The sequence below is a fragment of the Armigeres subalbatus genome, chromosome 3 (assembly GCF_024139115.2).
Source record: "Armigeres subalbatus isolate Guangzhou_Male chromosome 3, GZ_Asu_2, whole genome shotgun sequence".
Lineage (NCBI taxonomy): Eukaryota > Metazoa > Arthropoda > Insecta > Diptera > Culicidae > Armigeres > Armigeres subalbatus.
In genome coordinates, this window is record NC_085141.1 from 42,223,733 (window position 1) to 42,251,426 (window position 27,694).

The window sequence follows — 27,694 nt, forward strand, 5'->3', positions numbered from 1 at the left end:
CACCCAAATCAACTACAAAAAAATTACAACTCAATATAGAATTTATATTGGTCTGAGCAAACTTTTCTTTTAATTCAATACAAAATTTTCAAAACGACGTATCTGCTTTTCTAAACAAAGATTCAAACGTCGATTTGTCAAAATCTGATAGCACTCCCACGCAAACCATCAATGCGTAGGTGAAATTTTATGCTACCTGTTAATGGTGTTGGTTTGCGTGGGAGTGCTATCAGATTCGTTGATTTGACGTTTTAATCTTTGTTTACAAAAGCAGATAAGTCGTTTTGAAAATTTGGTATAGAATTACTCACTCAGGTTGTAATCTTCTTGGGCGTTTTGAATCTGAAAATATCGAAACCGACAGTATTAAATCCCATAGATCAAATCGAAATATTCGTCCATTCTTGGTGGGAGTGAGTTGAAAATAAATGTTTACGTGGATGTTCTATATAGTTATTTAAAAATTTCGTATTCATCTATTATACTGTCATGCAATTTACAAATCTAATCACATTTTTGTTTTATATCAACTCTTATTATGCTGTCGGACTTAAGTAACTCTTTGTCTTTCTGAATTTTGAAGAAATCATTATATTTCGACCAAAGAGAATATTATAAAAACACTCAAGGGAATTTACCTGAATTTTCATCAACCGAGGGTTCATATTTTTCGGACCACGGACTTCGAACTTACAGACCTCTGAAAGGACAAAAAATAGGACCATCACTTTGGGTTAATTTTACAGGATCATAACTTGAGAATTGAACCATGATCATCGGCCCAATGATAGCTATTTACCAATATGGTTTGACATAGTGAACAAGTTTTTTGTCTTGTTTCTAAGTTTTAGAGATATTAAAGGTGGTCCTATTTTTTGTCCTTTCAGAGGTCTGTAAGTTCGAAGTCCGTTTTCCGAAAATTATGTATTCTCGGCTGAGGCAATGTCAGATAAATTCTCTCGGGCAGCCAAAATTTCAGCTCGATTGCCCAACTACAAGCCGAGATACAGCCCTCCAAAGTTGGTCATTTTGTATAAAAAACGGCCTGTGGTCTTATAGTTTTGTCCGACACTGTAGTAAGCATTCTCAATGACAACGTAATGACTAAGTTGATGAATAAGAACGATTACATTACATTTTATGTTTCAATTCTAAATGTCAAAAATTGTAACGAATAATACCACAAGAAAATAAATATTCAAAGCACGGATTGGTAGCGGAATTTTAGTAGCTACCAATAAAAACTGTTGCGAACACCCTGATTAATAACATCAAGATTTTTTTGACTTACCTAAATGAACTACCCCGAGACAATACCCGCGCTTTCCGCCTCTGCACGTTCTGAACGGCAGAACATCGGAAGAACCCATGGTTCTCAACGCACTTCTTCCAGAAGTTTTTGCACTCGTTCCGGCCCTCGAAGAAGAACTCCACCGTATCTTTATGGTACATCTACAAATGTGAAACATAATTTTTAGACACCTTGTCATCCCGGAAGTGTCATCCAATACTCACGTAGTTCTCCGGGTGCAGTTTGATGAGAAACTTTTTTCGCTTGAACGATATTTTGCGGATTTTCGCCCACGAGAAGGTGTTTATTCGAGTGATACCCTGGAAGACGGCGATGCCCATGTGAGCGACGGCCAAATTGAGCGGAACGCCCTCGTGGTCTTTGGCCGGGTGCATTTTCATTCCATACAGCTCACAGCGTCGGGCCGTTTCCAGCAGGTTGAGATCCGCTTCCGCCGGTGATTGTCCTCTGCAAAACAAATTTACATGACAGCTTTATTAAGAAACCGTGAAAAATGAAATACTTACATGTGCTTTTTATGGTTCTCCATAATCCTTCGCTGCATGGTGTGATCCTGTTGTGGCACAAATCGGTACGAAGACAAATACGTATGATCCGGGTAATCTTCTGGGGCATAATCACCACAGGAGGCTGCAATCGGAAAGTACGCTTAATCTACCAAAATCTACAGATCTGATTTGAAAACTGCTTACCTTGTACTATATAACTGGCCATTAGTGCAGCGGTGTTGTCATTGCACTGCAGACTGCCGGTGGCCAGATCCCGCTTGACTTGCAAACAGAACAGGTACCGGGTGTACTCCTCTTCTAGTTGCAGCGGATCTGGGGTGTAGAATTTAACGCAAAACCGTAGCATCGGTTCGATAAGCGAAAGGCCGACCTGTCGGTTTAGCGGTTTCTCCAGATCCAGCCAGTACTTTGTGCCGGACGGTGCCTCCTGGTACTCCAAACCGAAGTAGTCCGCCTCTAGCAGGTTCAACTGTCGGCAGACTTGTTCGAACAATACCTTCCCTAGTGCTTTTGCCTGTAAAATAAACAAACAACCAAAAGTGGAAAATTAGATTCAATCAATCACAAACCAAAATTGAATTTCTCTTGATTTCTTCACAGAGTAGGAATCAACTGTGTTGCAAATAAAAACCATTGCTGATTCAATTAATCCGAAAGCTATCACACCGTTCTTGCGATGAACGAAGAGATGATAAATGAGTAGAATTGATTCCCCGTGCTCATTCATCGCCCTCCGTTGAATGTGCATTTTTTCATCACCGACCAACCTCGAAACAAAACCAAACTCTCCGAAGAAGCAGAGGATGGAGTTGGGGGTTTGTCTGTAAAAGTTGATAGAATGTAGGTACATAGTATTTCAGTTGTACTCCGAACAAAAGAGCAACGCTAATTGGTTTGATTTAATGGAACATCCTCCCGACAGCTCATATTCTCTCGGGGGAGGTTCGACGATGTAATTGATTCGGCATAGCTAATTGAGTTTTCTGGGAATGTACTACTAGATGATAGCACTCAGCGGATTGAGTTTGAGGCCGTCAATCAATTATGCAATAGTAGGGGTTCGAAGATTTTTTTAAATAGATTTTTGATGGAAATCAAATTTAGCCACTAATTATAATTTTGAAGGTTATCAATGAAGGGACTGCGTGTTGGGTGTTGCAAGATTAAAAGAGGGTGGATTCGAGGGTGGATGGGGCCTTCCTTAGCTAAATGATAAGGAATACGTTCCTAAAATAAAAGCTCTGATTAATATTTTGAGTCCTTAGTCCAATCTCACCAATTTCCAATAGGAACTAATAAGATAAGATTCCTCGTCGAATGCAATTTGTTTCGAGCAAATCGGGGTTACGGATAGGTACCTGAAAATGAATTAGTTTTCTGCGCACATACATACAGACAGACATCACCTCGATTCATTGAGCTGAGTTGATAGTCCTATCAAAAATTCGTTTTTGGAGTGAACATATAACGTTTTCTTTACACTTTGGTGTACAAGAAAGACAAAAAGGCACGAGCATATTTGTTTTCTTTCCTCGTCTATAGTCGCAACTTTTATCAATTGAAAGAATATCAACCTCCAGCAAAGCACTACTACAGTTATAAGCTGAAGGTATATCCTATAATAAGCAAGGTTATACATACACTATACTGAGAGCAGTCGAAATAAGTTTCTGAATTACGAGATGAATCAGTCTTGGACTGAAAGTCACGCTTACAAAGAAAAATAAAGTTTCCGAATACACGTATTTTTCCCGATACACGAGCCTTATGATTCTTACTAAACTTTTGTTCCTTAGTACGCCCGCATATACACTGGATCCACTTGAAGGATTTCCGTGGGCACAAATGCCGTAGTTCTAAATATAGCATTTCCATTTTGTTATCGTCGTTGTCGCCCGTCGGAAACGTGATTGGGCTGCGAGATTTGAGTACGGTCGGATTAGTTACCCCGTTTTCCTCCCTGACTATAAGAATACCATAGACGTGTCGGCGTCAAACAACATATTATTATGTGATATTATACAAACATGATGAAGTCTTGGTATAGCACACCCAAGATAATGTCTTATATAGGCCAGTCCCTTTTCCACTTGAACTCATGTTTATGAGAAGGTGCTAAATAAAATATTCATATCGGTAATCGGGCGAGTCCAATGTTGTGTGCAATGTGTTTGTTTTACATCTGAACATTCTAACTCACAATTAGAATAAGCTCCGATGTGTGATATTTCGATTCAATTAGAATGCAAAATCGTTTTAGAAATAAAGAACCTTTATGGAATTAGTCCTTTTAAATTAGCTTTAACATCTTTTTGTTTACTAGTAAAATTATAACTTCTTTGTTTTGTTATGAGCAATTTTAAGGAATCTATTTCAAAACATCACTCAATACAATCATACAGACGAACTGCATTTGGAAACCATGGCCATCGCCTATGGTACATACATACATAGTAATGTAAATCAATAAGTGTTAAGCTGCATCTATTGTTATAAACACAAACATACGTAACTGCTATAACATTTTGCTGAAAATCCTGTCGCCTACAAGTTGTGTGACATTGTCAACAAAAGGCGCTGGTACAGGATATCAAACACGTAGGTAACTTTCCTGTGTTTGCGAAATTGACAATTATATAAATTCAAAACAACCGTTGCACAGTGTTCGATTTCGTCGATTTCACGATCAAAATTGAATAACTTTGAAACCGTTGATTTTGGACGTTTGGTGTCTTCTACAAAGTTTTTAGACATGAAAAGACGCATCTTTTGATGTAATGAAATTGATGATTAATCCACCTACAAGTGAGATAAAAAATTTCTTTTCGCCAATAACATAAATAGAGAATTGATTTCTTCAGAACAGGTGTAGAGTTTGACATTGCGAGAAACTTCGTAGAACATTCCGAAGCTCTATCTACTAAAGGTATCGAAATATGAGCGTCATCCGAGGATGACCCCCTTAAAAACAGTTTTTTTAATTAAACTTTTCAACAAGATTTTTTACATTTTCGTGATATTCTACAAAGTTATTCGGGTCAACAAAATACGCATTTTGATTACTGTAGAGAGTTTCTACCTTTTAAACTAAAAAAGTTATTTAAGTTTTTCTATTTTTTTAGGCTAACTTTTCCCTTAAGTAACTCCTTCCGGCGCAAAATGGCGCAGTTGGTTCAGATAGCATCTGAAATTCCTAGCTTACTGCTATAACTGACCTGCGAAACCCCTTGTATGCAAGAATGGGTAGGGTATGTTACATTTAGAAGAATTGTACAATGTATTGGAGTTCGAAACACTCGATTTCACGATCAAAACTGAATTACTTTTAGGGGAGACTGGGTAGACTTGATCCCCTTTTCTGATTTTCGATGTATCACAGCCAAAAATAAATAAACATACGCGATTTCCACACAGACTCTTTAAGAAATATAGTATTTAACATTACTGATGTATGGCAGTCCTTAAATTATTGTTGTTATTGATACACAATCGATTTTTTGGATTGCTGTTGATCGACTTTCAAAATATTCGGGGGAAATTGATCCCTCTCCAATAACTTGCTTTGATAAAATTGGAAAGGTGCCGGATTGCTGCTGATCGACTTTCAAAATATTCGGGGGAAATTGATCCCTCTCCAATAACTTGCTTTGATAAAATTGGAAAGGTGCCCTCAGATTTTTTAAATATTTTTCCTTCAAAATACGAGTGATTTTCGAATTGCTGTGCGTATACATGAACGATTTTTGTTATTGAATTCGGCAGCACATACAATTTTAAAATTTGGGGAGACTTGATCCCCTTTCTACGATATCTACGCAATAAATAATTTTTCCTGCCAATCCTTCATCAAATCTGTCGAATGTACAAAAAAATAGAAGCCTGAGAACAGATTTATATTTTTTTGAATTTTTTCGCCAAATTTTTGTATGGGTGACTAAGGGGGGATCAAGTGTCCCCATTTTGAGGCAATAACTTCAAATCCAAATATCATAAAACTTTGATGGATTTTTGACATTTTTATCAGTACAGATCATTAAGCATATTTATGGCTTTGTGCTGTGAAAAAATGAAAGCATTTGGTCATTGTTATAAAAAGTTGTTCAAATTTTGCGTGGCCAATAAAAAAAATCTTTAGGAAGGTCAAAACATACAAACCGCCCTGCAGAATAAATAAGTTTGTCAATCCAAAAAATAACTCGCCACATAAAGGTCATTTGTTTAGAGGATCTGTACTAAAAAATACGCTAGAACAAAACTACTTTAGTTCTCGATAAAACAGGGGTTGATCAAGTCTCCCCGGGGATCAAGTCTACCCACGTTCCCCTAAACCTTATAATTTGAAGGTTCGGTCTCTTCTAAGAAGGTCTTAGGGATGAAAAGACGCTTCTTTTGAAATACAATTTTTTATGATTAATCCTCCTAGAGGTAAGTTGAAAATTTTATTTCATTAAAAATGAAATACAATGTTTATGTTCTCAACAGCGTTTTCTGCTACAACTAAACACAAAACAAATATCAATTATTACCACTGACGTGAAAGCGAACTAAGCTCATCGCAATACATAGTTGATATATTCAAATAGAATTGAGGGTTTTAAATTTAAAGAAAAAAAAAAAATTCATTAGTTTTTTAATAATTTTGAAAAGTCTCATTGCACCAAGTTCCAATAAAATATCTTCCGTTAATTTCGCACAAGTTTATATGTAGTAGATTCAATTTATCACGAATAGTATTGGACACCCAATATATTTTTCACATAATTTTATTGGCAAAAATGTAGAAAATAAGTTTATTGCACTTACAACCCTCTGCTTTAAAAAAATATCACATACCTATAGAATTTATAGGAAATATCGATTACGTGTGTTCCTCATGTTTGTTATGTGAACTCCAATAGCTATTATGAGAAAAGTGCTATTGTTGCTATTGCCTAACATAAATGCAATAAATATATTTTTGTCAGTGTTCAATGTGCTCCTGTCATAGTAGGGTGCAACGCTCATTTATATACGGAAATACTAGGTGATCGTTTTCGCTCAAAACGTTGCTTTCGTTGCTTTATTCAGCTGTTTCCAAAAGTAACTTTATTAAAGAAAATACTAGTTTGCTTTCAACATTTTAATTGAATATTTGTTTCCCAAACTATTTCAAATGATGTTCTAAATATAGTGGAACTTGATAGACGTAATTTGTTCTTACTTTGGAGTAAAATTTTTCAACTAACTTCTAATTAACCATTAAAAATTGTATTTCAAAAGAAGCGTCTTTTCATCCCTAAGAACTTCTTAGAAGAGACCAAACCTTCAAATGTTAAGGTTTAAATGTAATTCAGTTTTGATCGTAAAATCGAGTGTTTCGAACTCCAATACATTGGACACTTCCTCTGAATGTAACATACCTTACCCACTCTTGCCTACAAGGGGTTTCACATGTCAGCTGTAGCAGAAAGCCAGGACTTTCAGATACCATCTGATCCTACTGCGCCATTTTGCGCCGGAAGGAGTTACTTAAGGTAAAAGTTAACCTAAAAATAATAGGAAAATTTAAATAACTTTTTTAGTTTGAAGGGTAGAAACTCTCTACAGTAATCAAAATGCGTATTTTGTTAACCCGAATAACTTTGTAGAATATCACGAAAATGTAAAAAATCTGGATTAAAAGTTTAATTAAAAAAACTGTTTTAAGGGGGTCATCCTCGGATAACGCTCATATTTCGATACCTTCAATAGATAGAGCTTCGGAATGTTCTACGAAGTTTCTCGCAATGTCGAACTCTACACCTGTTCTGAAGAAATCAATTCTCTATTTTTGTTTTTGGTGAAAAGAAAATTTTTTTCTCACTTGTAGGTGGATTAATCTTCAATTTCATTACATCAAAAGATGCGTCTTTTCATGTCTAAAAACTTTGTAGAAGATATCAAACGTCTAAAACCAACGGTTTCAAAGTTATTCAATTTTGATCGTGAATTCGACGAAATCGAACACTGTGCGTTGTATTGATCGAAGAGAATGAATATAGACCTGGAAGACCTATATAATACTGTTTATCTGTGGTATAACTGTTTGGGAAATTTCAGAGGAGCAACCGTTTATGGTTATTTCAAGCTGAAACTTAACTCCGTGTTTTCAAATGATTCAAATCTAGCAGTGAAGCATCCACCTAACATATCTTCTCCTGCAGTTTAGCCACATTCAATTTTTAAGAAAGCCTTCTCCTCCTAACAGTGCTATTATTATCGAAATGTAAATATACGAAACCATAAAGTGCATGCACGAGAACCAGACAACATGAAGCACAAGTCTTAGTCTTTCATCTACGTCACATTTATGCGATTTATTCGCCCCCATTGCCAACGGAATTGAAAAGTTTACCATGCTCTCTTCCATATGCAAATCATATTCATATGCAGTTTACTGCTGTCGTCATTTTATTCAGTTTTCGGACCATGTCTGGTTACCATCCCACTGATAGAAGGAATAAATGCCTGGCGAGAGTGGAAAGTTTTATGCTTCAGAACAGCATACATAAGCAAGCAGGAACTACAGTGGAAGCCGAATGTTTGGAAAATTGAAATTATTCCAATTATACTTGACATCACATCACTTGAATTGTTTGTAAATTCTATACATGACCCATGATGAGATGTAATAATATAATAAGAATTATTTCCTTAATTTTAGATGTTTACTTATCGTTACAAATGACCAACCTTTCCTTAAAATTAAATAAAAGGCAAGTTGAGTTGCAAGTACGCGATGCCTTAATAGTTGACAGGAATGGGACATTCTACGAGTTGATTCCAGGAAAACCTAGACGAGACTTGGTTGAGCTGCCAGCACTTGAAGTGTTGTTGAGTGTTCGGATGGAATCACATAGAGCTTATACATAAAGACCAGATCATTTAGAAATGGGGCACTTTCAAATGCGTGTATTTTTTTCAACTTTTAGTTTGACCGCAAAACTTTCTAAGAATGGAACAAAAGTTATAGGGTAAATCACTACTTGGGCCTATGGACCCGGTTCCCGGCTCACTGCACAGAACCCTAATGATTTATACTGTTTGGAAGCCGTAGGTTTATGATTGATAATTTTAAAAAAGTCTTTATTTTTCACAATACTCAATATCTTTCACTAACTTGTTTTACTCCTAATTGATTCAATTGTAGAAAATAAAAATGTAGATTTCAAAATTTCGCTCTCCGATGCCACACCACTGAGCCGAAGTGATTCTTTCCACTTTTACAGTATCATCAAGAAAACACCTACCTGAAAATCGTCACAGTGCTCGATACAACCATTGCGTCAAGCTTTTAATCACTACACCATAATGCTAAACACACGCACTTCAATCTTATCACTAGAACATATCACTAGAACTTACAAAAATTCAGCTCGGCCCAAGAACGTCTAGCCGCACCGTGCTGCCGAAAGGCCAGGATTATGAAAATAACCTTTATCGTTAATAGGAAAATTGTCTAATACGTTGACGCTATCATGTTAAGTATTAAGGTGAAAAAAAATATTGTTTTTAAGTATTTGGAAGAAATTTGGAAGAGTAAATATATCTTCTCAACCAAATAAAAATGATTATGAATAATACCATCTGGCATCTTGTTGTCGTGGAACGTGCATATTTTTGTTTATGTCGCATTTTCTACCGTCCCGAGAGAGAATGAGAGTAAAATGTTGAGAGGTTGAGCGAAATTTTGTTTAGGCCGGGAGCTGGTTTTATGCAGAGACGATGGTATTATATAGAGACACGCGGAGAGAATAAAAGCAATTCTGGCTTCACGGCCAGCAGACAAAAAAAATCTGTGCGATCGGCAACATAAAAAATTGTGAGAACTTGAAGTGACTCTCAGTGTGAGCAGTTATTTCGCTTGCTCCAACTACATATTTTCTCTTGTTTAGCACCATTTCCTTATATTCAACAGTAAATATGATTAAATACCATATATAAATTTGCTATGAGAACTCTGAAAACATCTTCATTTACTGAACTTTTCAAACTTTTTTATAATTTCTATAATGTTGATTACAATACCTATCTTGCATTTAGTACCGATTGGTAATGTTTGTTTACTTTGCTCGTTTGGTACCGCGTTCGACGGTTCGTTTGGTACTTTCGGCTTCACTGTTTGCGGGTCTCTATCTATAAACAACGTCTCTGGTTTTATGTATGCCGGAATGGAAATCGCTATGACTGAAATGAGTGCTGCTCCTCGTTAATTTAAATCAAATAAAGGCTCTTTTGAACGATATTTTGCACGAATAGCTATTTTTAAGCAGAAGTGAACCCCAATGCAGTATTATACGGCCCAAAAAATTCAGGAAAAGTTGCTTCCTGTGATAACTATCAATTGAATAATGCAGTCATACGCATGTTAGGCCGGGAATGGGGTAAGAAACCCTATTATTTTATTTTATATGAATGACAAAAACGAATCATGAATCGTTATTTCGAAAAAAAAAATCTCGCAGTTAAAACTGCGTAAATCTCGATAATCGAAAAAAAAACAACTTCAACGAAAATCGGGTTTGCGCAATTTTTGCTTATGTCCTCATGTTAAAACTTCGGGAACAATCCGGTAGATAAGAAAATTGTTGTCCCAATTTTTTGCCGATTGGTTGGTGGGCAATGTTTTTCCTTTTTTCTGTGGAATTTTGGGATTTGCTTTTGTTTACGCCGTTTTTCAAAAAGGTTGGGAGCAGAGACAAAACGACTTTTGTGGATGTTGTTTTTATGAGGTACGCTGCCGTGAATCGCATCCCATATGAATAGGAAACGCAGCAAAGATGGGACAGATATGCGATTCACGGCAGTACGTATCTCCCGAGTACTAATCAACTTCAGTGTATAGAAATGTCGTAAGAGGAACATCCATAAATTAGGTAACGTTTTAAGGAGGAGGGGCGTTGTTTCATACAAAAATTGTGACATAGGGGGAGAGGGGTTGAACATTTCTCGTTACGTAATTAATGGATCTTCCATAAGAGCAAACGTAAAATAGAAATAAAACATGGCCCATAAAGTTTTACCATAGCTACACCCTACGTCTGTTTGTATGTGGTGATAATGTATCGCTCACATCATAAAATCGGTTTTCAATTGCGACATTCTATAAATCTCCTCAACACTCTTCTTCTTTGCGCTAAATTTGTTTGGTAAAGCAAAATATTCTCCATCTGACGAAATCCATGTTTTTACACTTGTATTTGTTGCGAGATTAACACTCTGAAAAACGCTTCCAGTATCGCTTTGATCGCCGCTTCACTTCGCTTTGCTTATCTCCATCCTCTTCGCTTCGCTTCTCTTCGCTTCCAGTATGTCATCAGCCTTAGTGCAGTTATTTTAAAATCTGTATCAGAGAACTGGGTTTAATTGACTTCAATGCCAACCTTCTCTAGACTCGATGCTAGTTCTCCAGGTACTTCAAACAGAGCATGCTCCTTATTGATGAAATTATCCAATCTACGACGTCTCTAGATCGCCTGTTTCTAGATCATAGCTTCTTTGAGAGATGGTACCTGATTCCCGTCAGATATAGAAGGTGGTGTGTGGAATGTGTATTAATAATCAGCTAATGACAGGAAGCGATCGAAAGCTCATCAGAATTCGAGAATTACTTTTCTTCACTTTTAAGCCATCTTATAAGTAAGACAAGCGTTTATTTACCCGTTTCAGCCGTCAACAGCGTTGCGTCACAATCACACATCCCCTCCCCAGCGCCTCTAATACCAGCCTAAGGGGTCATACACTTATTACGTAAGCAATTTTTCTGGGTTTTTCGACCCCCCTCCCCCCATGTAAGATTTTTCCCATACAAAGGATTTTTTATTTATATGGCGCGTAAGAAAACAACAAACCCCCTCCCTCCAAAAGTGCTTATGTAATATGTGTACGGCCCCTAACGTACTTTCATTCTTATCGAGTCCGGTGAGCGCTCCCACAAGACTATGTAGCGCTAGTTTTCTATATAAGTTTCTGTTTTTTATGTCTAGTTCACTATGTAACACTCTAGGGCTAGATTTCAGATCCTTTAAATCCTGAACAAGTTGGAGTTTCTTCCCAAACCGTTTTTCCTCCTTTCTCTGAAGAACCGAGTTGTTCACTGGCGATCGACGGAACATTTGAACAATGTTTCGCATCCTTTAGAGAGTTTCTCCAAATTCGGTTAAATTTATAAATTAGTTTCGAAAATAAAAATAATATAGGTCCAGATATTATCGAATAAGAGCGAAGTGACTTCGTCATCTGATTCGCCAATACCATCCAAGATGATTACAGTAGTGTATTCATCTTGGTACCATCGGTGTTGTAGAAATAATTGTCGTAATCATTGCTGGAAATTTTGATTCCGACATGATCGTCTGTCTGTCTCAGTCGCAGACGAGGACTTGGGAGCACTTCGATGAAGGCCGTCCTGAATAGCGAGGTACAGCCCATGACTGTAGAAGCAGACAATTCAGGAATTGGTAGAGCAAATAAGGCCAGAACAAATATTAATTTTCTCTTTTGACCCACTGGATCTTCGATAATGAGTGAACTGAGAAATAGAAAAAATAATATAAAAAATATAAAAAATCGAAAAACTCATGAAATGACTTGAGATTTTATTTTGGAAAGTTTAAAAATTTATTATTTTTCCGGTAAAATTTTGAAACCGGAAACAGAAGACGATAATAAAACTTGTTCACGCCTTTTTTGACGTAAACTACGTCTAAGGAGAAGACTCAGATACAGGGTGTAAAACCGAAAAAAACAAATTCGAGACCGTCACGAAATTAGGATAGATTTCAAACGCTAATAGCGTCTTTATCTTTCGATGGATTTTCGAGATTTGCTTATCAATAGATTCGGATACTCTCCAGCAATTTGCCAATTCTATTGATACTATTGATTATCAACGTTTAACTATTGAAAATGTTATTTCTTTCCAAACCGGGTGAAAAATTCAATTCCGTTCATAAATCCCCAACACGGACATCAGATTGTAGTAAGGTACGGGCCTTTTGATCCACTGCTTCGTTTTCCCTGTGTATAAAAAGCCCCGTGTTTCGCGTGCGCGAGTCATTTTCATTCTGGATGTCACGGAGAACGGACCAGCGCGGTTCCAGCGATAACGCCTGTGGTTTGGTCTGTTGTGGTAAAAACTCATGGACGATTCAAATCAAGCCCAACTCAGCATCTAAAAACTCATGGATGAGTTGAATCATCGTATGTTTTCCGTATGTCGCATGGATGACTATCTACTAAAATTATAAGTCATTCCCTGAATCGTGCTCTCGTGATTCCACTACCAACGGAAAACAATCTTCCATCACCAAGCAATTAAGTTTTGCCAACAAAAACCCCCTGACAATAATAGAACAAAACCTGCCAAAGCCGTCATTCCCCCTACTTCATACAAGAAAATTTAATCTGAGCGCTGTTAATGTTAATGACGACGACCGCGCGACCCACACCATCGCCGGGAATAAAATTCCCGGTAGGAGCTCCGCCGATGCCGAAGGTGGTACCACGGTCTGCTCTCCGCTACATCTCGAACGAATTGACTCGCGCGCGCGGAAGAGCTGCTTTCTCGTAATCAATAAAGTTGAACCTTTAGCCACGCCCCTTTGGTGAGTGTGTGACGGTTACACAATATTTGCAGTCATACCGGACAACAAAGAGGCGGAACTAATGAGCAATCTTTATTCATTATAAGAAAATTCAATGAAAATTTGAAATGTCGCGGAAAGCGGTCGTCGACATATTTGGAACTAATCGGTTCTTCTCAGGACCACCATTCTACACAAAGGAAGATTGAGGCGAGGCGGATTTTATTCAAAGTGAAAATTAACCGCTTGGCGACGCCATAAAGTTGCCTGCCGTCGTTAGCAGAATCACGAGCGCGCGTCGGAGGGAGATGGCTTCAGTGGCAGTGAAATTCTTATTCGGTTTTGTTATTCCAGCAACACAATTACGGGCGCGCATCGTAGGTGCTGCAAATATGTATTCGTATGGATGGCGTCAGTTGTTGCCAAGTGAAATTTTCTCTAAAGATTATGATTTTTCAGAATCACCATTTTACACAAAAGAATTAATTTGCCAGCATTTTTGACGTAAACTACGTCTAAGGGGAATACTCAGATACAGGGTGTAAAACGGAAATTTCTAAATTCGAGACCGTCACGAAATTAGGATAGATTTCAAACGCTAATAGCGTCTTTATCTTTCGACGGATTTTCGACAATTGCTTATCAATCGATTCGGAAACTCTCCAGCAATTTGCCAATTCTATTGATACTATTGATTATCAACGTTAAACTATTGAAAATGTTATTTCTTTCCAAACCGGGAGAAAAATTCAGAAATAATCAATCTCGTTCATAAATCCCCAACACGGACATCAGATTGCAGTAAGGTACGGGCCTTTTGATCCACTGCTTCGTTTTTCCTGTGAATGAAAAGCCCCGTGTTTCCAGGCGTCCAGAAGCGGTCCCAGCGACAACGGCTGTGGTGGTGCGCATGAAAATTTCGTTCGATGGTGGTGGCGGTCGTAGCAACAGCAGTACATCTTTACATCCGTTTTACAAGCAGCATTTTTGGATCTGGCAATTAACAAAAAAAGTATACGTAAAGGCTATATGTTCGCTCCAAAAACAAACTTTTTATAGGAGGCTTGGAGACCCATAGTGACCCATAATATACCAATCGACTCAGCTCGACGAATTGAGGTGATGTCTGTGTGTGTGTATGTGCGCAAAAAGACTAGCCAACTTTTCAGGCACTTAGCCCTAACCGATTTGCTCGCAACAGATTGCATTCGACGCAAAAACATGTCCCATTGATAAGAAAATTATTTTGAGCTTTTTAGTGGAATGTTTTCACCTGTCATAAGACGAGTTTATACCATGCCATTGAATTCCACCACTTAATTGTATCTTGACAGATACGTATTTCGACCTCAAAGGTAAGGCCGTCTTCAGTGTCTCGTACTTGACTCGACTTGTCCCATTGTTTCCTATTGAAAATTGGCCAGATCGGACTATGGGCTTGGTAGATATGCCCAAAATATTTTTTTTTATGCCAAAAGTGCGTAGAAATTACTCACTCGAAAAAAAAACGAGAAAGGCACCATCACCGCTAGGTGGATCAATCTGGGTTTTTTTTATCTATTTGGGGAAATTTGCATAAAAAATATCAAAGCTTTTATAAATAAGAAGCTCCCCAAAAATCGAGCCGGATTGAGTTCAAATTTAGCAAAGTTTTGGGCTATTTTTTTTTAATTCGAATGTTGTTGTCGTTGTTGTCATTCGGCGTAGGTTCATCGAAGAGCTGTAGCCCATCTAGTATCAAGTATCAAGTAAGTTGTTGTCGTTGACACACTTGCATTTATGCTAGAACAGTGTTGTGTTAAAAAGTTGATTACGTTACAAGTTTAGTAGTTTCATATTCATATTTCATATTAGGAAATTCAGTTGCATAGTGTACATACTGTAAAATCATATTTTTATTCTTTTGGGTAGTGGAATTGGCTCCAAATAGTACTACTGTTTTCCCATCCACCACTGTACATGAAGTACAAACATTTTAGCCAACACAACCGCTGAAAAGGATTCACCCCCTTCATTCTCGCACGTGGCATTTTTATTCATACAGTTTTACTTAGTCTGACGAATGTAACCAAAACTGTCTTCGTGAGGCGCGCCTCACTACCGGGCGAAAAACTCATCATAAAACCAACATTACACTGCAAATACCGTGCAAAACTTGCCAAACACCACACCATGCCGGTTCGGTTCGGTCGGGCACTTTTCTGTTTGTTATTCGTCCAATTTCCGCCGACAGCGCTGTCTCCTTCCATGTTCGCCAATCCTACAACGGTTTTCGCTTCTAGCATTTTGTTCAAAGCCTGACTGAGCATGTATTTTTAATGGGTATGGATTTTTCTTCTCTTCAAGTCCGTCTTGTGAAAGGTAGCATTCTCACTTGCCAAACATTATGTATTTCCGTTTCCCGCTAAGGTTGATCCAAACCCGGAGAGATAAACCAAGATATGCGAAATTCGATTACCGATATCGAGGGACTATAACAATTTTTGACAAATTTTTATTATTCATTTGAAAATATGAAATGCGATTCCTAGGCTTAATAGTTACTTCCAGTGAAGTCTATTCTTAGCGACGCGTGATTGTTTAGGCGATGTCACAGAGAAAAACCCCGATTAATCCACCTAGCGGTGATAGTGCCTTTCTCGTTTTTTTCGAGTGAGTAATTTCTACGCACTTTTGGTATGAAAACAAATATTTTGGGCATATCTACCGAGCCCATAGTCCGATCTGGCCAATTTTCAATAGGAAACAATGGGACATGTTTTTGCGTCGAATGCAACCTGTTGCGAGGAAATTGGTTGAGGGTAAGTGCTAAAAAAGTGAGCTATAAATTTTTACGCGCTTTTTTATGAGAAAAAGTATTTTGGCCATAACTTCAAGCCCAAGCCCAAGCCCATCCGGGCAATTGTCAATAGGAAACAATGGGACAGGATTCTGCGTCGAATGTAACTTGTTGCGAGCAAATCGGTTAAGGGTAAGTGCCTGAAAAATGGGCTAGACTTTTCCACTCGTTGTTGTCTAAAAAAAAAGTATTTTGACCATAACTTCTGAGCCCATAGTCTGATCCGGCCAATTTTCAATAGGAAACAATGGGACAGGATTCTGCGTCGAATGCAACTTGTTGCGAGCTAAGTGCTAAGGTTGGGGCTAAGTGCCTGAAAAGTTGGCTAGACTTTTTGCGCACATACACACACACACACACACACACACACACACACACACACAGACATCACCTGGGGGCAGCAGGGACAGCAGGAACAGCATGATGTCCAAGGGCTTGACGACCCCTCCCCAGCTGTCTGCGAGTCAGGGAGAACTGCCTAGGGCGTGGTGGGATTTAGCAGTGGGCTCTGTTAAAATCCCTCCCAAAAAACCACAAGTGCCCGTAAGCGGACTCTATCAAAGCGACTGTGTGCCGCTTCAAAAGCACAAGCCCAGGGAGGGAGTGCCAACTGGCATGTGGAGTGTCCCTACTTCGGTAGGGTAGTGCGTGAGCTGCTTCGGCAGGGAGTGAGTGATCTGTTTGTGCTGAGGCAGGAGTGTCATAGCGAGTCGCCGCCGCTGTGGCCACCACCTCGAAGCGCAGCAGAAGTCTGAGTATGGACTGCACATGCTAAGGTAAGAGTGTCGTAGCGTAGTATCGTTGATTAGTCCCCACATACCGCTATCGACACCTCGAGGCATGGCAGTGGAGTGTTAGAATAAGTTGTGGAGTGTACCTACTTCGGTAGGGTAGCGCGTGAGCTGCTTCGGCAGGGAGTGAGTGATCTGGTTGTGCTGAGGCAGGAGTGTCATAGCGTGTCTCCGCCGCTATTGTCACCTCAAAGCGCAGCAGAAGTCTGAGTATGGACTGCACATGCTTAGGCAGGAGTCGAGGTATCCCATCGACACCTCGAGGCATTGCAGTGGAGTGTTAGAGTGAGCACCCGAAAAAGGGTCACATGGAGCGAATGGTCTTTGGAGAAGCTGCTTCGGCGGCAGGGTAGCAGTGGGTTGTACCCACACACCTACAGTTGTGCACATGTGGTGCATGGGGAGTGTCCCTGCTTCGGCAGGGTAGCGTATGGTCTGCTTCGGCAGTGGTGTGATTGATCTGCTCGTGCTGAGGCAGAGTGTCGTAGCGCAATATCTGTAGGCCCAGGCAGTTACCGCTATTGACACCTCGAGGCATGGCAGCGGAGCGTCCGGGAGAGCATCCAAGTAAGACTCAAATGGAGTGAATGGGGTGCGAGCACCCAAGTCAGTCTCGCGTGGGACGAGTGCCTGTGTGAGCGATAATGAGTGAGTACGCTTAGTACTGCCGTCCCCCCAGAAGTAGTACTGCGAGGTAGTTCCTGGGGGAAACGATGGTGGAGCCCAAGGGAGTTTAGTCGGTATTACCGGTATGGTCGAGTCCGACACTCCAGTACACTTCCGTGTGGTAGTTTGGCAACTACAATGCACGTGTACTGGGTTAGTGTGTAAATGCATTCTCCCTTGTAAAAAAAAAAAAGACATCACCTGAATTCATCGAGCTGAGTCGATCGGTATATAACACTATGGGTCTCCGAGCCTCCTATAAAAAGTTTGTTTTTGGAGCGAACATATAGCCTTTACGTATACTTAGTATACGAGAAAGGCAAAAAGTGTAACCATGAAGCAATATTGAATAAGTAATAGACGGGGCGAGGTGTGTTTTCCCAATGGAAAGCAACGAACAAAAAGAATGACAATAAAGAAAAAAAAGCTTTCCGTGGAAACACTGATGACGCGAAAGAACATTTGCACGGGATGAGTGCTCATGATTGTAAATGTATACTGTAGAGATGCTTATTGTTTTATAAAAGCATATAAACTATAAAGGGTATAATTCTGAATTACGTTCGTCTTCAACAAAAATAACACCTATTTTTCAATTAAATTTTGATGAATCAAATTTCAAAAACCAACGACATCCCAAAGGCTTTAAAAAAATGCCTTTAAACAGCGTATGAATACCGTATTGCCTGGAGGTTTTTCTTTTTAATTCGCAAAACCCCATAGGACGTCGCAGATGATAGAAAATGCGACATAAGCAGCACGAGTGTAAACAGCGCTGATATGTGAGATGAAGAACTTCAACTGTAATCAAGCTGGAATGAGAAGCTGCTTATATTTATTTGAATGTCTTATTATTCTTTCGAATTTTCCAAAACAGAGAAAGAATTTCTCTGTCAGTAGCGATGCAGACATTTTTCTCTTGTTTTTTCACAATTAACTGTTTCGTGGATGTCGATTTTCTGGGTTAGAATCGATGGCACGTGGCCAAGTTGATGCGGATATTTGGCCGTAGTAAGTGAATTGACTGCAGCGGCATGTATGGGGTCATTGAACTTCCAAAAGGTTTGTTTCGGAGCAGAGACAAAAATAAAAACCTCTTGGAATAATTTTATTTTATTCAATAGCTGAATGAACCGGCCTTTCAGCTGATACCAATATTTTGATTCGAAAATTCCAAAACCGAGCTGTCTATTACCATAGTATTATGTAGTTATAGTATAATCTCAAATACATGCATTTGTTCAGAACTCTTTTCATGAGCATTTTTTCAATTGGATAGGACAACTTTACCAGCATAAACAACTGTTGGTGGATTCGCTTTCTGCGAGGAAGCGGGGATCATCAATTTATTGATATCAATAGTCTCAACACTCTGTGCGGCGCCAACTTGGCTGACACATTGTACAGCAAAAAATACACACTTCTGACTGGCTGACTGTCTAGCTGCGTTACCGCCTTGAAATTTATCTCGTCATTAAAAAGTACTTTCGTCAATGACAACGACAGCGCATCACTGCCAGCTATAAGTCACGTTTTGCAGACACTTCTCTGCGGATACAAGCTTCTCCTTGTTGTGATGATGTGCCTTACCGTGGAACCGTGACAGAGGATCATAAATAAAATTATTCTTCTCAATTTTCCACATGAGTGTTTCTATGTTTGCTGTAAAATTATTAGCGTTGAAATTTTGAGGTTCGAAGAGTGATACAATGTTGAACAAGAAACTAAAGTGGACATTTATTATCATACTTTTCTCTGTGCAGCATCGAAAGCCAGATCGAAGGCTGTGATGTTCAACGTTTTTGTTATAAGCAAAAGAGTAACGTTTACTAGCAGAATGTAGGAGGGTTCATCTGATGTTGCGGAACTGTCGGAAATGTGGGTCTACTGCGGACTCGTTGAGGGATGAGGACAAGGTTGGGAATATTTCATTTCATGTGTGACGATTTTTCACTTCAATGACGATTGACCTGAACAAGTTCAGTTCTATTAAATGAGAGTAAATATTCAATCAATGCAATGTCAACTGTAAACAAAAAGAGCACAGTTCGTTCCTCTTTCTATTTCATGTATTATAAATAGCACACGCATTGTTATTATCATTGTTTCATTATGATTTCGCATAATTTTATTTAAAAACCCATATTAATCCCCCTAGCGGAGATGGTGCCTTTCTCGTGCATCATAAAATGTATTACGAAAAGTACATAAGATAGATAAAAAAAATAACACTTTAGGGCGATAGATTCCATAATATTCAACAATTCCCATTTGTTTGCATTCATTGCTAAACATTTGTGCCCCGAACGAAAAAAAAAATCGATTTTTTTTCAAGGGGGGGACCCTTGGGAAAAAACAGTAATTTGGATATAACTCCGGAACGCAATGACCAATCTAACCAATTTTTAATAGGAACCAATGGGATTACAGATCGTTCGGTAGTTGTATTTTTGATGATCTGTTTGATGATTTGAGTACACCAAGGTGTGACGAAAAGGCTATATATTCACTTCCAAGACGATTTTGTGATAGAAGGTCCAGAGACCCATAATGTTATATACCAATCGACTCAGCTCGACGAATTGAGATGATGTCTGTCTGTGTGTGCATGTGTGTATGTATGTGCGCAAAATGAAACTCACTCATCTTTTAGGCACTTATCTTGATCCGATTTGTTTGCAATAGATTATATTCGACAAGGAAATTTTATATGAAGTTTAATCTTTCATTTGTATGGGAGCTCCTCTTTGTAGATTAGGGAGAGGTCTCGAACCGTCTTAAGATCTGAGGGAAGCTCTCTCGCGGTAGAGCGCTATTTTCGTACTAAAATGTTTATAACTCGGAACTGGGAACGAATTTCGCTTATCCCAACTGACAATCTCTTTGAAATTTATCAAGGAATGTTTCTAAAAAATTTCATGGACCTACTATTTCCCAAATTTGAATTAAGCTCTAAATACTGAACAATTGTACAACTGAAATTATCGCTTCTCAGTACCTCTCTCCGATGATTTGAGGCACAAAGGAACCGAATTTCGCAAAACCCAACTGACAAAAGTTTTGAATTTTTCCAACGATCATTTTGATGTAATAAAAAGTATATGTCACCGCAATAAATTTTGCAGGAAGCTCTTTTTACTTCAACCAAGTTTTTTAAATTCCATACAAAATTTACCATTTCGGGAGAGCAGCCAACAGCATATTTTCTTCTGGTGCACGGCAGGAAAGGAGCGATGAGAGCGGTAGAAAGTCCGTCAACTTTGTATCTAGCGTGACACAAGAAAAAAGCGTATTCCTATTTGTGAACACGAGAATACCAAATATATAAATTGAAATCAAATATAGGAATGATATGAGATAAACAGTTGAGAATAAATAAGACAAATAAAACAAATAAGCAAAATAAATCAAATAAGACAAATAAAGCAAATAATACAAATAGGAAAAATAAGACAAACAAGACAAATTCCTACGGAAGTCCCTCCAGGTATTCCTCCAGAAGTTCCTTCGGGAATTCCTCCGGTATTTCCTCCGGAAGTTCCTCCGAGAATTCCTTCAGAAGTTTCTCCAGGAATTCCTTCTGAAGTTCCTTCAGGTATTCCTCCGGAAGTTCCTCCAGGAATTCCTCCGGAAGTTCCTCCAGTAATTCCTCCGAAAGTTCCTCCAGTAATTCCTCCGGAAGTTTCTTCGGGAATTCCTCCGAAAGTTCCTTCGGGAATTCCACCGGAAGTTCTTTCGGGAAATCCTCCGGAAGTTCTTTCGGGAAATCCTCCGGAAGTTCCTTCAGGAATTCTTCCGGAAGTTCCTTCGGGAATTCCTCTGGAAGTTCCTTCGGGAATTCATCCGGAAGTTCCCTCGGGAATTTCCTGGAGTAACTTCCGGAGGAATTCCTGGAGTAACTTCCGGAGGAATTCCTGGAGGAACTTCCGGAGGAATTCCTGGAGGAACTTCCGGAGGAATTCCTGGAGGAACTTCCGGAGGAATTCCTGGAGGAACTTCCGGAGGAATTCCTGGAGGAACTTCCGGAGGAATTCCTGGAGGAACTTCCAGAGGAATTCCTGGAGGAACTTCCAGAGGAATTCCTGGAGGAACTTCCGAACGAATTCCTGGAGGAACTTCCTGAGGAATTCCTGGAGGAACTTCCGGAGGAATTCCTGGAGTAACTTCCGGAGGAATTCCTGAAGGAACTTCCAGAGGAATTCCTGAAGGAACTTCCAGAGGAATTCCTGGAGGAACTTCCAGAGGAATTCCTGGAGGAACTTCTAGAGGAACTTCCAGAGAAATTCCTGGAGGAACTTCCGAAGGAATTCCTGGAGGAACTTCCGAACGAATTCCTGGAGGAAGTTCCGAAGTAATTCCTTATTGGTCTTATTTGTCTTATTTGTCTTACTTACACCAGCACCACTGTTATCACCCAAATACTTTTCAAAGCTTTTGTGGAAACCTTGAATAGAAATTCTCTCACGATATTTTCTAATGTTGTTCTAGAAACGGCTCATGTTGTCATTTTCCAAAACCAACTGGAGTTTGTTTATTTTGATTTCCTCATTACGTGATTTGTCGGCGCTGCTGCTGTTCTCTCGCCGAACCACTGCATGAGTGATAAATTTCTTCCCCAATGTTGCCAATTCCTTTTGTTCTCCGCTTACGGCAAATTCTCAAGCAATTTTAAACTGCATAATGATGAAATAATTTTAGCGACACTGGCAGCGTCATTCTGGCGCGCTGAATTGGGCAATTTTTTCTCTCAGAGAGTGCTACCACGTGCTTTTGTAACGGAAAACCCTTCCCTCAGACCTTAAGAACCTTCCTCGGCCCCAAAAATCTCTACATGCAAATTTTCACACCGATCGGTTCAGTAGTTTCCGAGTCTATAAGGGTCAGACAGACAGAAATTCATTTTTATGTTATAGAATATAGATTATAGATGAAGAAGACTATAGCAGACCTAACGAACTTCGTTTCGCCTAAAATTGATTTATTTTCTGATTAGTTATCGAGTTATGCAGAACTTTCAATTTCACTTGTATGGGAGTCATCCTTTCCAGAAGAGGGAGGGGTTTCAAACCACCACAGAAACATATCTTCCCTTCCAAAACCTCCACATGCCAGATTTGCTTGATTAATTCTTGAGTTATGAAAAAATTGGTGTTTAATTTGTATGGGGGGGTCTTGAACCATGTTTAAAACCTTCCCCGGCCCCAAAAATCTATGCACACAAATTTTTGACGTAGGACTTACGTCTTTCTTTACTATACTGGGTGTCATTTAGATTTTTGGAAATCGAGAGCGTTACGCTGGGAGGGAAGATTTTGAACGTTACTAGCGCCTTTATCTTTCGATGGATTTTTAAGATTTATATATCAATCGACTCTCCAGCAATTTGCGTATTTCATTGAAACTTAAAATTATTAACGAAGAGCTATTGAAAATTTCAATTCTTGTCAAATCCAGTAAAAATTTCATATGTAACCAATCCCGTGCGTTCCTAACACGGACATCAGAATGCGGTATGTCACGGGCCTTCAGGTCTATCGGAAGATTTTCTTTGTGTATAAAAGAAGCAGTGTCTGCCATGTGCGAGTCATTACAATTTGTGACAGCAGCGCGTACTGACGTGCTTTTTGCTCGCGCATTTTTTCGTTTTGTTCGTTCGTTCGCTGTGTTTACCTACACAGCGACATCATGCAGTCACCAGCGGTAGAACGTGGGTCTGCGAATATGCATGAAAGAAGTGGGTGCATTTTTTTGTCATTCTGTGCTTGATGATGGTCGGATGCAGTGGGGTCGGTTGCGATGGATGCAATCGCCCATTGTATCGCTCGGAGTTCACGGCTAGAGGCCGATGATGGCTGAGGCAGCGTGGGCTGCGGTGGTGGATGAAAAAGAATAAAATTAGAGAGATTTGGTCTGCTCATCCAGGTGATTGGTTTCATAATCCACATGATCCCGGGATGGGTACGAGTCATATGTCATATGACTGACCATTTGTTAAGTTGTGCTTGGTGCTAAACGACACGTACATTAAAACATGGTTATACTATAACAGTTCTGATTCCCCAGCAAACAAAATCAACTACACTGATGAAAATAAAAATTTGACTAAAATAATTACTTTCATTTGTTTGCAGAAGGCATTAGCAATTAAAGATGCACAATCAGCAATAGTGTTGATATCATTTTTAGATTAGAAAATTTCGCTGTATTACTTATAAATGTTTCAAAAAAGTTCACAAAAAATAATTTCCAATAGAATATTTAAATAAAATTTATCTTATTCTTTGTTTTGCATTTTCTGAGAAATTGTATTGATAAACTTGACGTAGAGTTGAAAACAAAAAACACTGAATAATTTTTCGTTGACGTATTAGCAGTACCTCTTCTATTTTAGTAGGGTTACTGCTCCTTGACTTGTTTCTTATTGTTGTGATTTTTTCAGCAGTAAGCACGTATGTTAGCAAAAAGAAGCAACGAAATTGGTGCTGTATTTCTTTGTTTGGAAAACGGGACAGTTCCCCTAAAATAGCACATTTTGCCCAGGTCTGAAAATTTTATAAATAGAATTTTTGAACTTCAAATACTATCATTAATAAAAAAATATAAATGACCTACATTTGCTTGCGTAAATAAGGGCTTAGTAGTTAAAAACAAAGCAATTCTAATTATGTATTTAATTATTAGTTTTATTTCCAGAGGTTTTGAATAAACAAATAGCTAATAATTCTACATATCATGGAAGTTGTCGCTCCCAATGTCAATACCTAAAATCAAGCTCCATAGAAGCAAAAGTAAGAAGTTAAATGTAAATACGTTACGTTTATACAAGTCCTACGTCTACTCGCGGTTATGTTGAAAACATTATCCATTGCTCGTTTTATACTGATCGGTTCAGTACTTTCATAGTCTATAAGAGTCAGACAGACAGAAATTCATTTTTATGTATATAATAGAAAAATAGAAAAGATACATCTATGCCAATCTTTCCTTAATCTTTATGCTGATAAAGGACTAAACAGTGGGGGGTCCCGTAGCGTAGTTGGCTACACGTTCGCCTTACAAGCGTATGGTCATGGGTTCGATTCCCAGCCCCTCCACCAAACCCTCGTCAGTCGCCAGATCCGCAGCCCATACGGTGGCGTTTGGGGTACGCGCCTTACCGTCACGCGGCTGCCTGATGATGACTGACAACTTGTTCTTCTCGGAGGCATTCCTCCAACGTTACCCGGATTAATGGCAACCGAACAATGCAACGATCATTGAATACACGACATGGACAAACGGACACAATGGACTCACGATGAGGTGGACTGGCAATAACGACAACAATAATGGTAATGGAAATCTAAAAATGGATTCTGTGTGGATTCTGTAGAGCAGAATACCACAGTAGATCTCGGCACAGTAGCGGTTAAGTAACACAGAGTGCCTAACAAATAAATAGAGGAATACAAAAAAAGGACTGAACAATGTTCATTAATCTAAAACAGTTTCTAGTACAGCGTGATATCACCAGCATCAAGATGTTAGTAAAAAATGACCAGAGATTGTTGAATTGTCTGCCCGACAACAGTCTCCAGACAAAACTTGAGTCGCTTTCAAAAGCATCTTCTTTGGGAATCCACAAGCTTCAACAAACTGCTATTAGCTTCTATTTCTCGGAGGTTTCCATGGTCTCAGAAACCTTCCAAAGAGTAGGTGGCATGTTGCTTTTCATCATTACAACCTAGGCTTGACATCAATGAATTCTGTTTCCAATTGCTCTTTTCATTATACTTTTGATAAGGGCAGATAGTTTCTTAAATGCAAACATTAGTCTTCCTTTTTGGAATTCACGTACACATGCCTCTACGGACGCCACCGATGTTACAAAATAAAGTTTTTTGAATACTTCTGAATTCATTTCCTTAGTCGAGGGCGTAGCTGGTTGGTGATGTGTTTATCATATGGGACCGAAACTCTGAGTTTCGGTCCCATATGATAAACACATCACCAACCAGCTACGCCCTCGACTAAGGAAATTCGGCATCGATCTAGTATTCTCCAGTAGAAGCAACCAACTCAAGTCTCTATTGGGTTCAACGAAGGATAAAGTAGAAATGTTGAATAAGGCAGGCGTTTATAAGATAAGTTGTTCCCAATGTGAAAAAATCTATGTAGGCCAAACAAAAAGATCATTAGATATAAGGTTCAAGGAACATATGGCGGAAGTGAGTTAGGCGAAAAGAGAAAACGATAAGGGATTACATTACGAATTTAGATCTAAGGTAGCAGAGCATGTGTATAAGGAAACTCACCCAATTACGGCATCAAATATTAAAATCTTAAGAAATGTCTCTTCCCCATGGAAACTCGATGTAGCTGAGACTTTGGAAATTCACCGACAGGTACAAACAGCGCTGTTGAATAAGGATCAGGGAAATGGCAGCTCTTGGCTCTTCAAGTTTCTACCTAAACAATAAAGTAATTTACTGTATAGGTAAATAAAGTAGGCAAATAAGATTAGATTAGGTACCTAGCGTAGTATAAATAGTGTAAGTTGCGATTGTTTTCTTCAATTCGAGTCAAGTACAAGACACTGAAGACGACCACACAATTGTGGTTGAAATATGTATCTGCAAAGATAACGAAAATTAACTGGTGGAATTAAATGGACAGTACTTAATTCGTCTTAGACGGTCTATTTTGTGATTCATTATTGAATGCTGTCTTTTATTTTCACTTTTCAAGAAGGTTGCTAATTTCGATTGTCGCCACCCAAACATTGTCGGTTGTCGGCACCCCATTTCCAAGGGAGATATCAAAATAAATCAAAGTAAGTTGCCTAATTTCAGCCTAATGAAAGCCTTATTAAGTAAGTATAATGTATTCAATTATTATAATTATTATATTATTAATTTCATTCCTATTTACATAATAGGTCTTGATATTTTCGGCCATAACGCCCTGTTCATATTTTCTATTTTTAATTGTTTTTTTTTGTGCCGACAACCGATCACCTTTTTCTAAACGGAATAAAATTAACACCTAACGAAAATATTATTGGAAATATTCTAATAGTCAAAATAAATCAAATTTCTTCACCAGTTGTTAGCTTATGCCTTTAAATGATTTAAATGTATACTTCATCGTTTGATTGAAAGAAGGCAGACTTCACTTTCGATAGTGGCTGGATTCCTATCCAGCATCCAGGCGCTAATCTATGTGAAAATAGCCAGCATGAGTTAACCACCTGAAGTTTGTATGGCGAAAGACATCTCACGCGGGTTTTCTCAACAGTAGGAGTTTTTAATGAAAAACTATTTGGTACCAGTTATGTAGGATGGTGTCTGCTACTACGCCTACAAAATATTTTTTAGATTGAAGAGCTTATTTACCAGATATTAAACCTTAGATGCTTTTCGCCATACTGATCTCCGAAAGTTAACTCCTAGTGTGCTGCTGAAAACACGCTCAAAGTAGACGATTCATTGTACAATCTCAAAGAACTAAAGAATAAGGAATTTAAATTATGCCTAACGTCAATTTTGCCTAACAATATTATGCTTAACATATGTAGGGGAAGAGGCCCCAAAACGCCCCCCCGATGCAAAACGCCTTTTGTGGTTTCCCTCATATTTACCGTCATTAAGATGTCCGTAACAAAACTAGATCTAAAATTATGTAGGATAGGCGAAGAAAGTTTCATAATAGTGCATGGGAAGGTCGGAAAAACCGAAAATTTCCACATTTTGAAGAAACATCTAACATTTTGGCGAGGCAAAACGCCCTAGTGGCAATAACCTACAAAGTACTTGCGTCTCCACGGACTATCCATACTAGAATGCTGATTCGCCGACGCGTGGTACTTTGTTCCCTAGGAGCTGCCAGCTAAAAGGCGTTTTGCCTCATGATTTTTCCGGCAACAGAATATCACCACTTTTTTGAAATGTGAATATTATCAATATGATTGAGATTTTTGACAATTTTTGAATGGC

At 38.8% G+C, this 27,694-nt stretch overlaps 1 protein-coding gene across 2 annotated transcripts in view; it reads right to left on the reverse strand.

The window, feature by feature from the left end:
• Positions 1 to 27,694, reverse strand: part of LOC134219937 (FERM, ARHGEF and pleckstrin domain-containing protein 2-like) — a 200,796-nt gene that overhangs the window by 44,804 nt on the left and 128,298 nt on the right. For both annotated transcript variants that reach the window (XM_062698841.1, XM_062698840.1), the window contains 4 exons: positions 2,005 to 2,335; positions 1,819 to 1,942; positions 1,516 to 1,759; positions 1,292 to 1,452 (listed from right to left, as the gene is read on the reverse strand). In XM_062698841.1, the coding sequence (XP_062554825.1) occupies positions 1,292 to 1,452; positions 1,516 to 1,759; positions 1,819 to 1,942; positions 2,005 to 2,335 (860 nt within the window). The remainder of the gene's footprint in view (positions 1 to 1,291; positions 1,453 to 1,515; positions 1,760 to 1,818; positions 1,943 to 2,004; positions 2,336 to 27,694) is intronic.